The 14,684-nt window shown below is 49.2% G+C and overlaps 2 protein-coding genes across 9 annotated transcripts in view; one reads left to right on the forward strand and one right to left on the reverse strand.

The window, feature by feature from the left end:
• CUL9 (cullin 9) overlaps positions 1 to 12,696 on the forward strand; it is a 35,035-nt gene extending 22,339 nt beyond the window's left edge. Inside the window, exons 27-41 of one of the 8 annotated variants that reach the window (XM_011354669.2) lie at positions 2,105 to 2,250; positions 2,397 to 2,526; positions 2,680 to 2,879; positions 3,332 to 3,582; positions 4,624 to 4,969; positions 8,581 to 8,721; positions 8,868 to 9,032; positions 9,264 to 9,427; positions 9,794 to 9,887; positions 10,408 to 10,482; positions 10,634 to 10,744; positions 10,905 to 11,067; positions 11,410 to 11,543; positions 12,192 to 12,265; positions 12,347 to 12,696. In XM_011354669.2, coding sequence (XP_011352971.2) covers positions 2,105 to 2,250; positions 2,397 to 2,526; positions 2,680 to 2,879; positions 3,332 to 3,582; positions 4,624 to 4,969; positions 8,581 to 8,721; positions 8,868 to 9,032; positions 9,264 to 9,427; positions 9,794 to 9,887; positions 10,408 to 10,482; positions 10,634 to 10,744; positions 10,905 to 11,067; positions 11,410 to 11,543; positions 12,192 to 12,265; positions 12,347 to 12,542 — 2,390 coding nt within the window. In that variant the 3' untranslated portion in view covers positions 12,543 to 12,696. Of the gene's footprint in view, positions 1 to 2,104; positions 2,251 to 2,396; positions 2,527 to 2,679; positions 2,880 to 3,331; positions 3,583 to 4,623; positions 4,970 to 6,597; positions 6,689 to 7,550; positions 8,083 to 8,580; positions 8,722 to 8,867; positions 9,033 to 9,263; positions 9,439 to 9,793; positions 9,888 to 10,407; positions 10,483 to 10,633; positions 10,745 to 10,904; positions 11,068 to 11,263; positions 11,544 to 12,191; positions 12,266 to 12,346 lie in introns of those variants that run through there. The other 7 variants (XM_011354670.2, XM_011354671.2, XM_023527628.1 and 4 more) reach the window with 7 other exon arrangements.
• A 386-nt stretch (positions 12,697 to 13,082) lies between these two features.
• Positions 13,083 to 13,885, reverse strand: DNPH1 (2'-deoxynucleoside 5'-phosphate N-hydrolase 1; the record flags this gene model as incomplete). Its single annotated transcript, XM_011354833.1, has 3 exons — positions 13,083 to 13,336; positions 13,520 to 13,630; positions 13,798 to 13,885. Coding segments are annotated over 3 exons (348 nt in total), but the record flags the coding sequence as incomplete, so codon positions are not given.
• Positions 13,886 to 14,684: the final 799 nt, after the last annotated feature.

Raw genomic sequence — 14,684 nt, forward strand, 5'->3', positions numbered from 1 at the left:
AAAAGAACATATAAAATATATGTACAGTTAAAAGAAGAAGAATAAATTGAATACCTTTATAGATATGATTATACCTTGGGTTTTTGTGCTTTTTTCTTCTTTTGGATTGATTTTTTTTTTTATTCCCTTTTTGTCTCTCAGTTTTGGAAGTTATGCATTCTATTTCTATAGTTGATTACCTTTATATTTTTAATCTGTATGTTTGACTTGTTAATAACATCACTTCCCATCTTCCTGAACAATAAAAGGACCATAGAAAATCTTAATTATAGCTCTAACTCCCATCTTGCTTGTTACTGTTGTTCTGTATTTTAGAGTTATATATTTTTGGTCATTGCTATTGTTGTTTTATCAGTTAAAGTTTTAACTGCTTTAGTCACCATTCCTTGTGTATCTTGATCCTTCTTTTTGAATTCAATTTTTTTCCTTGAAGTTCATCCTCTAGAAATTTCTCCATTGAGGGAGTATTGATGTATTGGTGGAAAACTTTATTAGTTTTTGTTCGAGAATGGTTTATTTTTACCCCTTTTTAATGTTTAAAAACATTAAAAAATGTTTTTACTGTGATAAATTTCAGACATAGGCAAAAGTAGATGGAATGGATAAACTCCATTGTACCAACATATACCGATTCATGGCCAGTCTTGTTTTATATATATATCCCTACTCATTTTCCCCAGCCCTCAAATTTAAAAGATAAGGACTCTGTTTTTAAAAGCAAGGACACAACAGTTATCAAACCTTTAGAAGTTAACAGTTCCTAATATCATCAAATATACAGTCATTCATATTTCCCTAATTATCTCGTTTTTAAAATTAGTTTTTTTGTTTATTGAGGATCCAAACAAATGCCACACATTGCATTTGATTGAGTTACATCTTTCATCTCCCTTAATCTATAGATTTCTGCCTCCCTTTTTCCCCCTTTGCAATTGTTTTTGGAGGAAACTGGATTCTTTGCCAAATAAAGTTGTTGACAGGCTAGATTTTGCTGATCGTATCCACATTGTGTTTGCTAGCATGTTCCTCTGTCATCTTTATTTCTTGAAAACTGATATTTAGCTGGAGAAGCTTATTCAGATTCAGATTTGATTTCTTGGGCAAGAACACTTCCTGGGTGGTATTGTGTACTTCAATGAGGAGGCTTGTTACTTACGTCTAGCTGTCTCTCTTTATGATGTTCAGATGGATCAATGGATTTCAGGGTTGTCAGTGTGATGTACACATTATATAAAGTCTCCTATCAGCTTTTCACTAGGCAGTCATTTATTATTGCTTAGGTCTATCATTTCATTAGGGGTTACGAACTAGCGATGTTCTAGTTTTGTCGTTCCTTCATGTATTAGCTGGAGAACTTTTTCTATAAAGAGAAACTTCGTCTTATAGTTACCCTGAAGTACAGTTTCTACAGGAAAGGCTTGATTCTTTCCTCTTCCCCTTTATTGTGACCAGTTTTCAAAATAATGTGTTAGTTTTCTAGCGTCCTCCAAAGATGACCAATGAGGTTTTTAAAATAAATATGCCATTATGAACTCATGGATTTTTAAAATATTTCATGTGTTTTAATTCATTGCAGGTGTTATTCATTCATTCATTCATTCATTCATTCATTCATTCATTTGATGTTCAAATTGTCCCATCTTTGGCCAGAGAGCATTTGTCATGTTGGCTTCTTTTGATACTCCAATGCTTCCTCTCTTTGACAGCATCGTTGTTTTCTAGTATGAGCAAACATCGCAGGCTCACCTTGCCCAAGCTGTGACATAGGAGGAGGAAGAGACTCAGCCTAGTGGGTCTTTAAAACTGTCAGCTCCTTAAAGGCAAAACCCAGGTCTCTCTGGTATTTTTTCCATGAAGCCTGCCTGGCACAGGGCTAGTCACAGGGTGGGCTCCTAGATACCTGTAGGTTGCCAGGGAGGCAGCACAGAGGAAGCTGAGCTCTGGGAGCTTGTCAAGGCATCTCTATGTCTGTAAATTCTAGGGTCCTTCTCCCCACAGAGACTAGCAGGAGCAAACCTTAACTTAATGGCATACCCTCGCCTCAACACCTAACTCCCTATTTCCCCTACTCTTGTCTCTGTCCTTCTCCTCGACATTTTCCCAGGTCAGAACCATCCAATCCTGGACATGGGACCACATCGGCGACTGCAGTGGACATGGCTAGGCCAGGCTGAGCTGCAGTTTGGGGACCAGACCCTGCATGTGTCTACCGTGCAGATGTGGCTGCTGTTGACTTTCAATCAGACAGAGGTGCCTCAGCTCCTCAGCCTTTTGTCTGTTTTCTGTTTCCCCTGTCTGCCACTGTTCCCCTAACTCCGTTTGTCCTTCCATTCTTTCTTCTCTCTTTTCTTTTCCCTTGACTATCTCCTTCTGATGGCCGCGTTTCTCCTCACCAGGAGGTGTCAGTAGAAACCTTGCTGAAGAATTCTGACCTCACCCCAGAGCTACTGCTCCAGGCTCTTCTGCCTCTCACCTCTGAGAATGGCCCTTTGACCCTGCATGAGGGTCAGGACTTTCCACATGGGGGTAGGTCAATGGGGGCTGACCTGAGACCATGCTCACAGGGGGTGGGGCTCTCAGGGTGAGGGGTGGTATAATAGGGAATGAGATTGGGGTCTCCTTTACCTCCACTCATCTGTTCCTTCTCCTTCTTGAGTATTGACTGGGAGTGCATTCCAGGTATGCTACGGCTTCGTGAACCTGGGCTCCGGCCCTGTAGGGAGGCCCTGTGGCTGATACCTCCCCAGAGGTACTTGAATGTAGAGAAGGATGAGGGCCGAACCCTGGAACAGAAGAGGAACCTCTTGAGCTGTCTTCTTGTCCGTATTCTCAAAGCCCATGGGGAAAAGGGCCTCCACATTGATCAACTGGTTTGTCTGGTAGGCTGAGAGGGGACCATGAAGTTGGGAGAGGGCAGGAATTATGTTTAGGGTTGGGGATTGGAGCCAGGGGTCACCCTAAGGGAAGGTAAATTCTCTTAGTATGAGAACTCAAAGGGTTATGTTTCTGTCTGGGTTTTCTATTCCTGACAGGGCAGGTAGACTGAAGACAGAGACAAGACATGAATGTTTACCATGTGTCAGGCACTAAATCTAAGTTTGCATTATTAAGTCATTTAATCCACACAATTCTGTGAGATAGGTGGTGGTATTATTGTTATCATTAACATCATCATCATCCCCATTTGACAGATAAGAAAAATGAGGCATGAGAGAGTTAGTAACTTATCCATAGTCACACAGCTGTTAGGTAGCAGAGCTGGTCATTGAACCCAGGCAGATTGGCTCCTCTAGGTAAAAGTGGCCTGCCTGTTTTCTTTCCTCCTGTTCAGGTGCTAGAGGCCTGGAAGAAGGGTCCAAACCCCCCTGGAAGCCTGGGCCGTGCTGTTGCCGGGGGTGTGGCCTGTACAAGTACAGATGTCCTCTCTTGCATCCTGCACCTCCTGGGCCAGGGCTATGTGGAACGGCGTGATGACCGGCCCCAGATCCTGATGTATGCTACCCCAGAGCCCATGGGGCCCTGCCGGGGTCAGGCAGAGGTCCCCTTCTGTGGCAGCCAGACCACCAAGACCTCCAAGCCTAGGTAGCCACCCCCAGCCTCATCTTCCTGCTGCAAGGGCTCCAGGCCAAGAGAGAGGGATGGGGTCCCCATGGCAGATGGCACCACAGTAACTTGGAAGGGGTCATAGTGCCAAACCCAGGCTCTCTTGTGGAGAAACACTTCATTTCTTTCTTTATCTAACCTCATTTTCCCTCTCCCTGTTATTTTCCCCATTTTGATCATCCTCATTCACCTTCCTGGTGCCGTCACCCCCTTCTTTTCCTTTCTAATCAAGGGCTTTGCTGTCCCCATCCTCCTAGAGCCAGCCCGTAGGCAAGGGACCCAGACATGTGAGCTCCTTTATATATCTCTCTCATTCTAAGCAAATATGAAATATTATGCTATACGTGTTGAGTGCTAACTATGCGCTCTGCTCAGTGAAATATACAAACTTTAGTTTTTGGGAAGACTGTTCTACAGAGGAATTTGCTATAGGGATCCCCTAATTAGCCGACACCGGTAAAGCTTTTTACATCAGATCCGGTTCACCAGAAGTTGTTCCAGCACTGCTTTGATGCCTGCTATTTGCATTGGGTATAAAGTGAGTTATCTAGAGTCATCTTTCTCCAACTTTCACATATATAACATTACCTGGGGATCTTTTTAAAATGCAGATCTTGATTCAGTACAGCTCCCTGTGATACCTGTGCTGCTGGTCCACAGACCACACTTTGAGTAGTAAGGCTGTGAACTACTCTTTCTCACCAGATGTGCTGGTAGCTTTTTGGATGGGACCTACAATGGAACTGTCCCATCTACCGTAGGTCAGTTAGTATCCTAACTCGTCCATTAGATTTCTGTAGTGCCCCCAGTCATTGTGTCAAACAGCCCTACCCCCACACCTACAGATGCTTCTGTGGAGGGCCCTGCTCTGACAGTTGGCTTGGGTGGTTATCCTCAGGCTGGTTAAGCAAGCAGACAGAGGAGTATGCAAGTGGGGAGCTGGGGCCAAGGTGGGGTTCAGTTAGTATGTTGGATAAGCAGGATAGGGAGACTGACAACTGACTCTTCTTTCTCCCCAAGCCCAGAAGCTTTGTCTGCCCTGGCATCTCTTCAGCTGCCTGCAGGCCGTACCATGAGCCCCCAAGAAGTGGAAGGGTTGATGGAGCAGACGGTGCGGCGGGTGCAGGAGACGCTGAACTTAGAGCCAGATGTGGCTCAGCACCTTTTGGCTCATTCCCACTGGGGCGCCGAACAGCTGCTGCAGAGCTACAGTGATAACCCCGAGCCACTGCTGCTGGCGGCTGGACTGTGTGTGCCCCAGGCTCAGGCTGCCCCCACATGCCCTGACCACTGTCCTGTCTGTGTCAGCCCCCTGGAGCCCGACGACGACTTGCCCTCTCTCTGCTGCATGCACTACTGCTGCAAGGTGAGGCCCGCCAGCTTCTCTCATGTCCTGACTTTCCACTTGAACATATTCCTTGGAAACTATTGGTTCCAGCCCCTGTGCTGCCATTTCCTAACCTGAGTAATGTTGGACAAGTCTCTTGGTTCCTCTTAAACTTTTGTCATGTGCTTTGACATTCTGAAGGGTGGTGGTTAGGATCCAGCAATATACCTCTGTGGTTCTCAAACTTTGCTGCATATTATATTTACTGGGAGCTTTTAAAGATCCCATTGCTCATACTTACCCCAGGCCAATTAAATCAGAATCTCTGGAGGTGAAACCCAGTCATTTGAAGCTTTAAAAGTTCCTCAAGTGATTCCATTGTTCAGCCAAGTTTGAGAACTACTGATACATACATGTGCATGCACACACAGTATATACTTACATTAGGGTGCTTTGTAAATGAGAAGTATTATTAAATTGGTGATGACGATAGTTTGTGGTTTCCATTTCACCGTTCAAGTCTCTTTATCTCAGAAATCATCATTTCTTTTATATATACTCACATTTAATACAAAAATAAAAAGATTTTGTAAACCAGAGAATAGCACAAAAGTAGAAGAGAATTATGGGAAGGCAGGACTTGCAAAGCAGAAATATAGGAAGCTGGAGGTCGGGGAGTAAGTACTTAGTCTTCAAAGTCAGGGAGGAGGGGGCTGAGGCACAGGGAACCAGAATGTTGACTATCTGATTCCCTGCCTCACAGCTCTTAAAACTGATACCAAGCCCCCATACATCAGCTTAACAGGATGAGCACCCTTGTTGCAATGAATTCTAGCTGCCTCTCCCAACAGCGTCTCCCAGTGGTGGGTGATCTCGGACATGTGCATTGCATGCATGTGTACCAGCACTTTTTCTCCTTCTCTTTTGCTCAGTTTCAAGTTACTCTTCTCCCATAGGTGCCTATGCTCCCTTTTTATTTTGTTTGTTTTTTACAGATTCTTATTTATTTCCTTGACACTTCCATTTTTTTCATTCAACTAATTTTTCATAGACTTTCTGTGTGTATAGACAGCACTAGGTGCTGAATGAGGGCGTGGGAAGGTCTAAGTAAGCAATGACCCAAGTGCTCATCATAACTAAGCAGCTAATTGTTTTGGGAACTCACTCTGGGCCATTATGCTGTTTCACATGTGTTATCTTAATTCCCATTCTACTTCTATGAGGTAGGTATTTTTACTATCCCCATTTTATAGACTACAGATAAAGGCACTGGGAGTAGGAAGTTGCCAAGGTCAGGATTGGATTTTGGCAGTCTCACTCCAGGGCCCTCCCTCCACACTTACGATAAGTGCAAGAAAAAGAATATTGTAGGGTCATGTAGGAAGTGACGGGTTAGGAGTGGGCTGAGGAGTTTTTCAGAGACTTTCAACTGGGGAGGTTGGGGAAGGCCACTCTGCGGAGGTGGATGTCTGGGAAAAGAATGTGGTGGACAGAGGAAAGAGCAAGGACAAACAGTGAAGCAGCGGGACAGCGGTAGGAGAGGAGATCTGGGCGGTGGACAGGGGCCCGATTGGGTTGGGATTGGCAGACAGTGGGTTTTACTTTGGGGGAAGCCATGGTGGGTTTTAAGCAGAGGAGTGATATGATCTGATTTACATTTTTGAAAGGATCACTTTATGTGGAGAAAAGGCTTGGACGGAACAAGAGTGGAAGCAGGGATACCAGTTCGGAGGCTGTTGTACAAAGCGGCAAGAGAAGGTGGTCGTTTGGCCTAGGGACAGCGGGGAAGAGAGGAGTGGACGGGTTGGGCTGCATCTGGAGGTGGAGCGGACAGGGCTTGGGGGAATTAGAAGTGGAGTCTTAGGACTAGGGAATCGAGGCTGATTCCTGTTTTTTTTTTTTTTACCTGAGCATATGGGTGGATGGGATGTGTCATCTTTTACTGAATTGGGGGAAATATTGGGGCTTGGGCTGGGGCTAAGGGTGGAGAGCAGGTTTTTGAGGGTAAACTCAGTCTTTTGTGACCATGAAGTTTGAGCTGCTTGTTGGACACCTTTGTGAGAATGGCATGTGGACAGTGGGTTTTTGAGTTCAGAATTAAGTGGAGAGGCCAGGCTGGTATCCCTCAGGGAGAGAGAAGTAGGCCCAGGCACTGAGCTTGGGGCACCCCCACCCTGTAGAGAGATGGAGGCAGGGAGCCTGAAACTGCCACTAAGAAAAACAGGCCAATTGAACAAGCCCCAGACAGGGAGAAGCCTATGAATAAGTCACAGCTGAGTGGTATAAATGACATGCAGGAGAACTCGCAGCAGGGAAATCTTGGGGTCTGGAGCAGCTGGAGGCAGCTTCCCAGGGTGAGTCTGAGTGGCAGGCAGGATTGGCAGAGGGCCAGAGAGGGGCACACAGGCTGGAGACCAAATTCCAGTTGGGCTGGGCAGCAGAAACAGCATGAACCAAGAGCAAGCCCAAAGCAGAGGGGCTCCTTCTGGGAGTGGAGCAGCTCCAAAATGAGACAGTCAACTGATTCTTTGTCCTCTGTGGCTGTGAGGGATCCTGTTGTACCTGTGTGCCTGCAAGTGTGCGGTCTGAATTTGGAGAAATTTCCTCTGTTTTATTTCAGAAATACAGGAATTTTATATCCGACTTCCCAATTTATTTGGATTTGTTTCACCATAAAAAGAAGTTTGTTTTGTTTAGTTTAGTACTTCCAGTAAAGTGCTTTCCATTTATCCTGGAGCTTTAATAACAGTGATACATGTGCTCTCCTGGGGGTTAAATGCACCATTTTGGAAAGCTCGGCTGGCCATCGGCAGTGTGAGGGAAGGGGTTGTTAATGGAGTATTTTAAGAGGCTTGGGATACTGATCATGCATAAACCATGTAGATTTGATGGGGGTAGAAAGACCATTTATCGGGACTGGCTCCTGCAGCAGTTTAGGGGTGGACAGGATAATGGCCTGGTTTAGGGTGGGGCCGCGACAAGGGCGCAAGACAAGGATTCAAGATTCAAGAGATGTGAAGGTTCCGACACCGGGGCTGGGAGACCGGTGGTGCCGTTGATCGGGATTTGGGAGATGCAGTGGGCAAGTCCGGTTCTGTAGAGAAGCGGTCGAGTCTGTAGGGGTGAGAGCCTCAAGAAAGGCATTGAAGTGAGCAAATGGAACAAGGAGGAGAGGCCACAGCTGTGTTTGCAGTTTCCAAGGCCAGTCACTCGGCGAGGAGAAGAGGACCCACCTCTCAGACCTTCTATCTCTGACCTTCTTGTTCTCTCCAGTTCTTTCTTACATCTTTCTTCTCCTCCTCCTCCTCCTCTGCCTCCTCCTCTGCCTCTTCCTCCTCCTCTTCCTCCTCCTTCTCCCTTCTTTCTTCTTCTTCAATTCTCTTTACTCATTCCCTCCCAATCCATCCCAATAATAATTATAATGAGGCTGCTATCCTGGCCCACACATCCTCAAAGAAAACTGTAATTTGGGCCAATGCTGGGAAAATCCTTGGAAGCCAGGAAGATTAGTGTCACTTTTGAAATTGATCTAGAAGCAGGCTTGTCTCTGGCCTTCTGCGTCGTCGGGGAAACTGCTAGATTAGTGACCAGGACACCATCTTGTGCTGCCCTCACACTGTCCCTTAGCAGCCCCTCCTTTTCACTCCCAGTCTTGCTGGAATGAATATCTGACAACGCGAATCGAACAGAACCTTGTGCTGAATTGCACCTGCCCCATTGCCGACTGCCCTGCGCAGCCCACTGGAGCCTTCATTCGTGCCATCGTCTCCTCGCCAGAGGTCATCTCTAAGGTATCCCCTCCCCTGAAAGAGGCTCCAGTGCATAGCAAGAGGGGATGGCTCCAGGGAATGGGCTGACATGCGGGGTGCTGGGGGTCCTGGAGGTGTGGCATCCTGGAGATCCAGGCCCTCACCTGGTGGAACCTGCGTCCCCATAGTACGAGAAGGCCCTCCTGCGTGGCTACGTGGAAAGCTGCTCCAACCTGACCTGGTGCACCAACCCCCAGGGCTGCGATCGCATCTTATGTCGCCAGGGCCTGGGCTGTGGGACCACCTGCTCCAAGTGTGGCTGGGCATCCTGTTTCAACTGTAGCTTCCCTGAGGTGGGTGCCCACCCCAGCCCTGATACTAAGCCAGGCTCCATACCCCTCCCTACTCAGCACCCCACCCTGCCACACACGCACAGATTCTGCCTTATCCTCATCCTCTGCCAGCAGAGTTCCTGTAGTCCTCCAAATGGATCTCCCTCCCTCCCTCCCTCTCTCCCACACATACCAGCAGGGCTGCCCTCAGTAAAGGCTGGGCTGTGTACTCACCACCTCCTCCTATTCTAGGCACACTACCCTGCCAGCTGTGGCCATATGTCTCAGTGGGTCGATGATGGCGGCTACTATGATGGCATGAGTGTGGAGGCCCAGAGCAAGCACCTGGCCAAGCTCATCTCTAAGCGCTGTCCCAGCTGTCAGGCTCCCATCGAGAAGAATGAGGGATGTCTGCAGTAAGAAGGGGGTACTGTGGGTGCTGGGGGAGTCAGCAGGCACGGGAGAGGGTAGGAGGCCTGATAATAATAAAGGGGGAATGGGGCTTACCAGAAAGCTGAGCAACAAGGGCAGTTACTCATCCACCCTCTCCTGGCACCCTTCGAGCGATTCCAGGATCTTATAGCTCCTTCCCCCACTTCTAAGTCTACACTGTATGGGGGAATTCAGAAGCAAGGGTGCATTCAGTAGGGATGGGTAAGGTTAGGAGACTAAGGACATGGAGGGGCTAGGAGCATCTTTAGTGGCATGTCCAGGCTTTGGGCATTCCTGGTGTGGCCCTGGCCAGAGGCAGGAGCTCTTTGACCAGCTGGCTTCCTCCATAGCATGACCTGTGCCAAATGCAACCATGGATTCTGCTGGCGCTGCCTCAAGTCCTGGAAGCCAAATCACAAAGACTATTACAACTGCTCTGCCATGGTAAGGGGCCAGGCACTGGGAGGAGGGTAGAGGCCCAAAGGCAACTAGGATGAGACAGGCCCTGGGCAAAGAGGGCTCTGTGTCCAGAGCAGCCGAACAGTTTGGGGGACAAAGGCTCAGTGGAGAGAAGACAGAAACTACCTAGGCCTATAGGTACCTGGAGGCCTGTCCTGGGAGGTCTGTGCATAGAGACCTTCAGCCCCAAAGTGGGACTTCTCACAGTTAGGTGGGTTGGTCATTCTCAGGACAGCAGGACAGAGCAGAGAAGAGCAAGGACTCTTGAGTCAGAGCCTGGCTCCACTGCTTAGTGTGTGGCTTTGGGTCAGTTTACTTGTCCATACTTTAGCATCCTCATCTTTAAAAGTGGGTAATAATATGTCCTACCTCACAGAGTTCTGAGGATTAAATGAAAAAATCTGCATAAAGTGTCAAAAAGCCTCTATGAATGAATGACAGCTAGTCTGGTGAGCCCCATTCTGTCCCAGCAAAACACAGTAGCCCTCTCATCATGTCCTTACAGGTAAGCAAGGCAGCTCGTCAAGAGAAGCGGTTTCAAGACTATAATGAGAGGTGTACTTTCCATCACCAAGCCCGGGTGAGCGGGGAGGCAAGAGTTGTGTTGGTGAGGTCAGAGGGCTGGGGCAGATGGCCGGGGAGGGGCCAAAGGTCCCAATTGGAGGGGTGCTGTTCTGACTGCATGAGACAGGGCTGCTCGTGCTGGCACCGATCCACCTTCCTCTGCACAGGAGTTTGCTGTGAACTTGCGGAACCGTGTATGTGCCATCCATGAGGTGCCCCCACCCAAATCCTTCACCTTCCTCAGTGACGCCTGCCGGGGACTTGAGCAGGCTCGAAAGGTTGTGGTGGGTCGGGGAGTGGGAGGAGAGGATGTGCCAAGGGGGTCTGGTGGGCTGGACGCTTTCCTCTAACCTGCCGGGATGGGGGAATGAGGAGGAATCAGGTGGTAGGTCAGGTGCCATGCCTCAGAGGGGAGAAGCCTGACTTGGGCCCCCCTAGGTGCTGGCCTATGCTTGCGTGTACAGCTTCTACAACCAGGACACAGAGCACATGGATGTGGTAGAGCAGCAGACTGAGAACCTGGAGCTGCACACCAATGCCCTGCAGATCCTCCTAGGTGAGGCCTGCCCCCCCACCCCCCACAAACATCCCGCCTCAACAGGTAACGCAAAACAGCACCCCCACCCCAGCTCTCCACCTGCACTCTTGTCCTCTTCCTCTTTCTAATTCATAGCCTCATCACCGTTGGCCATTAGCTTTTTAAAATTCTGTTACAAAGTTATACAGTACATGCTGTAAATGCCTGAGGGCACAGATCTTAATCTGACACTTTGATTATGATCTGTCCCTACCACTAGAGTGTAAACCCATAAGAACGAGTGTCTAGACCTGGGCCTGGTAGATGTTGGTGGAACTTGGTAGATGTTCAGGAGGTGTTCGTTGAAGGAAGGAATAGAAGGGGTGAAAAAAGAGAGGGAGTCCCCATGCCCTGCCCCCTCTGCAGAGGAGACCCTACTGCGGTGCAGAGACCTGGCCTCCTCCCTGCGCCTCTTGCGGGCGGACTGCCTCAACACGGGCCTGGAGCTGCTCCGGCGGATCCAGGAAAGGCTGCTCGCTATCCTGCAGCATTCCACTCAGGTATGCCGCCCCAACCCTGAACCTCCTGTGCCCATCACAGCCCTTGCCCTGGGGGCATCCAGAAGGAAAGGCATTGTGAATGAATGGATGCTCAGAGACCTGGGTATGTGTTCCAGCGTCTTCCTGGATGCTGCTGGAGCCGGCCACATAACCACGTGGCATTGCCTAAAAAATAAAGGAGTTAGCCCAGGTTTTGATCAGGGGTATTTAGTCAGATGCTTGCTCATCAGAATCACCTGGCGAATTTTTTAGAATCCCAGGAGTAGGGGCCAGGGAGTTAGGGTCCACTGAGGTTCTTTCCAGTTCTAATACACTGATGTTGAGTCTAAACTGCGTCCTGCCTTTAGGGAGCTTACAGACTGGTAACTTGGGCAGAAAAGACATGAATGTACACTGTAAACTCCTGAAGCACATGGCTGGTATGCCTCACTATTGCGTCCTGTCTCTGGAGACCACTTCTGAGTTAAATTACACAAGGCAGTGGTTTGTGAGGTGCTGTGGTGAGGGAGGGAGAGCAGGTGGGAGCATTCCCGCCAGGGGCATGGCACCTAGTAGGCCCTCAGACAACACTGGTTGAAGGAATGCTGGGCACAGAGACCTAGAGGCCTCAACTCTCCTACTCCACACATCCTCCTGTCTCTTTGCCAGGACTTCCGGGTTGGTCTCCAGAGTCCATCGTTAGAGGCCCGGGAGGCAAAAGGGTCCAACGTGCCCGGCAGTCAGTAAGTCAGGCAGGCCCAGCCATGGAGGGGGTGGGACACGCCAGGCTTCCTCTGGGGCTGAGTGGCATGCTCTCCCCCAAGGCCTCAGGGCTCCTCAGGGCTGGAGGTGGATGAGGAGGAAGAGGACGATGAGGATGATGTGCCCGAGTGGCAGCAGGATGAGTTTGATGAAGAGCTGGACAACGACAGCTTCTCCTATGACGAAGAGTCAGAGAATCTGGACCGAGAGACTTTCTTCTTTGGTGACGAGGAGGAGGAGGAGGAGGCCTATGACTGAGGGGCAGGGTCCAGGGAGCCCCTGGAGCCGCCCCAGAGCTGCGGGGCTGAGGGGCTGGGGTTCGCCTGAGTGCTGTCATGGTGGGGGTGGCAGTCTGCTGCGTCTGCAGCACCCTTCATTTGCTGAATAAGCTTTTCCCATGTGCTTCTCTGAATCAGGCTGGATGTCCTTCCCGGAGGCCACCTTACTTCCCACACCCAGACCCCTCATTCTTTATTGCTTCCTTTAGACCTCCAGACTCTTCTGTCATTAGAGCCCAAAGGCAGCTCATTTGACCTAAGCTGATAAAGGGAAGTGAAGGTCCACATGGTACAGGGCCAGGCGCAGCCCCAGCCCCGGCATCAGGGGAGATAGGCCATCCCCCACAACTGGCCTTCCCTTACACTGTTGAATGTTCCTGGCAGGAGCTTGAGGGCATTAGGAATCGTCCTCCTTTTGGGGAACTACAGGTTTTTAAAGGGTCTCATTACAACTCGAAGTGAAGTGGGGTGGGAAGAGGATATTACAGAGGACTTGCCCTGCCACAGCACACATACAAAGTTAGGATTATAAACATACTTTTTAATTTGGTATTGGGGCTAAGAGGCAGGAATGGTACTAGAGCAGAGTCTGGGATCAGAATTATTTAATAAAGTGGGTTTTAAGTCAAGTGGTTGGGGCAGGGGAGGAAGCCACCTGCTCAGGAGGATCAGCCTCAAAGTATCGATCCAGCATGGCCTCCACCTCTCCCTCTTCGTAGTCCCACACCTGGAACCGCGAGCCATCTGCTGCTCCCCGGATCATGGCTGAAAGCACTAGGAAGGTGGAATAAGGTGAAGATGTCTCCCTTCCACCCTCCTCCTTCTTTGCTCCCTTCCCCTGCCCTTGTTGTGGGTAGCTACTGTACTCATTAGAGACCCCCAAGAAAAAGGCTTTGGGCTGAGTCCTCAGAAAGCTGGGGAGGGAAGGAGTTGCCATCCAAGGCTTGACGTTCTCACCTCGGCCAGACTGCGGGCGGAACAGGCACAAGATTCGCTTATTGAGGGCCACGGCCCGGCCCAGCTCATAGCCTACACCCAAGGATGGCTGGGTCACTTCAGCCACAACCACTAGGAAGAAAGATGAGACTGAGGCTCAATACTGGCTTGTAAGGGAAAGATGATGGAGTGGGTGTGGTGAGGAGGGGGCTCTAGGGACTCCTAGGTGGGGAGGCCAGGCACGTTCAGGGGATCTAACACCCCAGAGGAGTTCCTAGGAAGGAGGAAGGGCCACTCACCATCTGCTTGCTGCAGCCAGGCCAAGTCCTGATCATGGATGAGCCTGTCACCCCTAGCAGCCTCTTCCCCTGTAGTTGAAGGAAAACTGGTCAAGGTTTAAAATACATATTCTCATCCTGGTCCTCAATACTTAGTATCTCTCCTCTGCCTGCGCCACCCCCATATCCACCCTGTTCAGGGAGGGAGCTCGGAGATACACTAGATGATGTCCAAGGGCCTGCCCAACACTGAGAGTCCATGAAAAGGAGTGAGGAAATGGAGTAGCCATAAGAAAAATTCAATCCTATGCAAGCTGGCATGTGTGATTAGGACCAGATGAGTGATACAGATGAACTTGAGGGAAGGATTAACTCACTGTGGGTCATAGTGATTAGAGTTGGAGAGAAGGAGGAAGAACGTCCCAGGTTGGGGAAAAGGCACACAAGAGCAAGGACCGGCCCATACAAGGACTGGATGGAGAAAGACTAGAATAATGCCTAATAGAGTGACTCTCAAGCTTTGGTGGGTACCAGAATCACCTGAGAACGTGATAAAACTACAAAGACCCAGGTGTCTGAGCCCAGCCGATTCATGAGCCCTCTCCAGCTGATTCTCATACCCACCAAAATTTGAGAACCACTGCATGAGTTGAAGGTAGTGGGAATGAAAGTAGGAGAGGCATAGCGGGGTCAGAGGGCAAGGATCTCAGTGTTCCAGCTTGATTAAACGTTATTCATTAGGGCTGTAAGGCTCACAGCCTTACAGTCCCCATATCACTGGAGAACTTGTTTAAAAGATTCCAAGGCTTCATCTCAGACTACTGTATGAGAATATGTATTTTAAACAAGCTCCCTCAGATTATATTACAGCACACTAAAATAAAGTTCGAGAACCACCAGGCAGGGGT

The sequence above is a fragment of the Pteropus vampyrus genome, unplaced genomic scaffold, assembly GCF_000151845.1.
Source record: "Pteropus vampyrus isolate Shadow unplaced genomic scaffold, Pvam_2.0 Scaffold18, whole genome shotgun sequence".
Classification (NCBI taxonomy): Eukaryota; Metazoa; Chordata; class Mammalia; order Chiroptera; family Pteropodidae; genus Pteropus; species Pteropus vampyrus.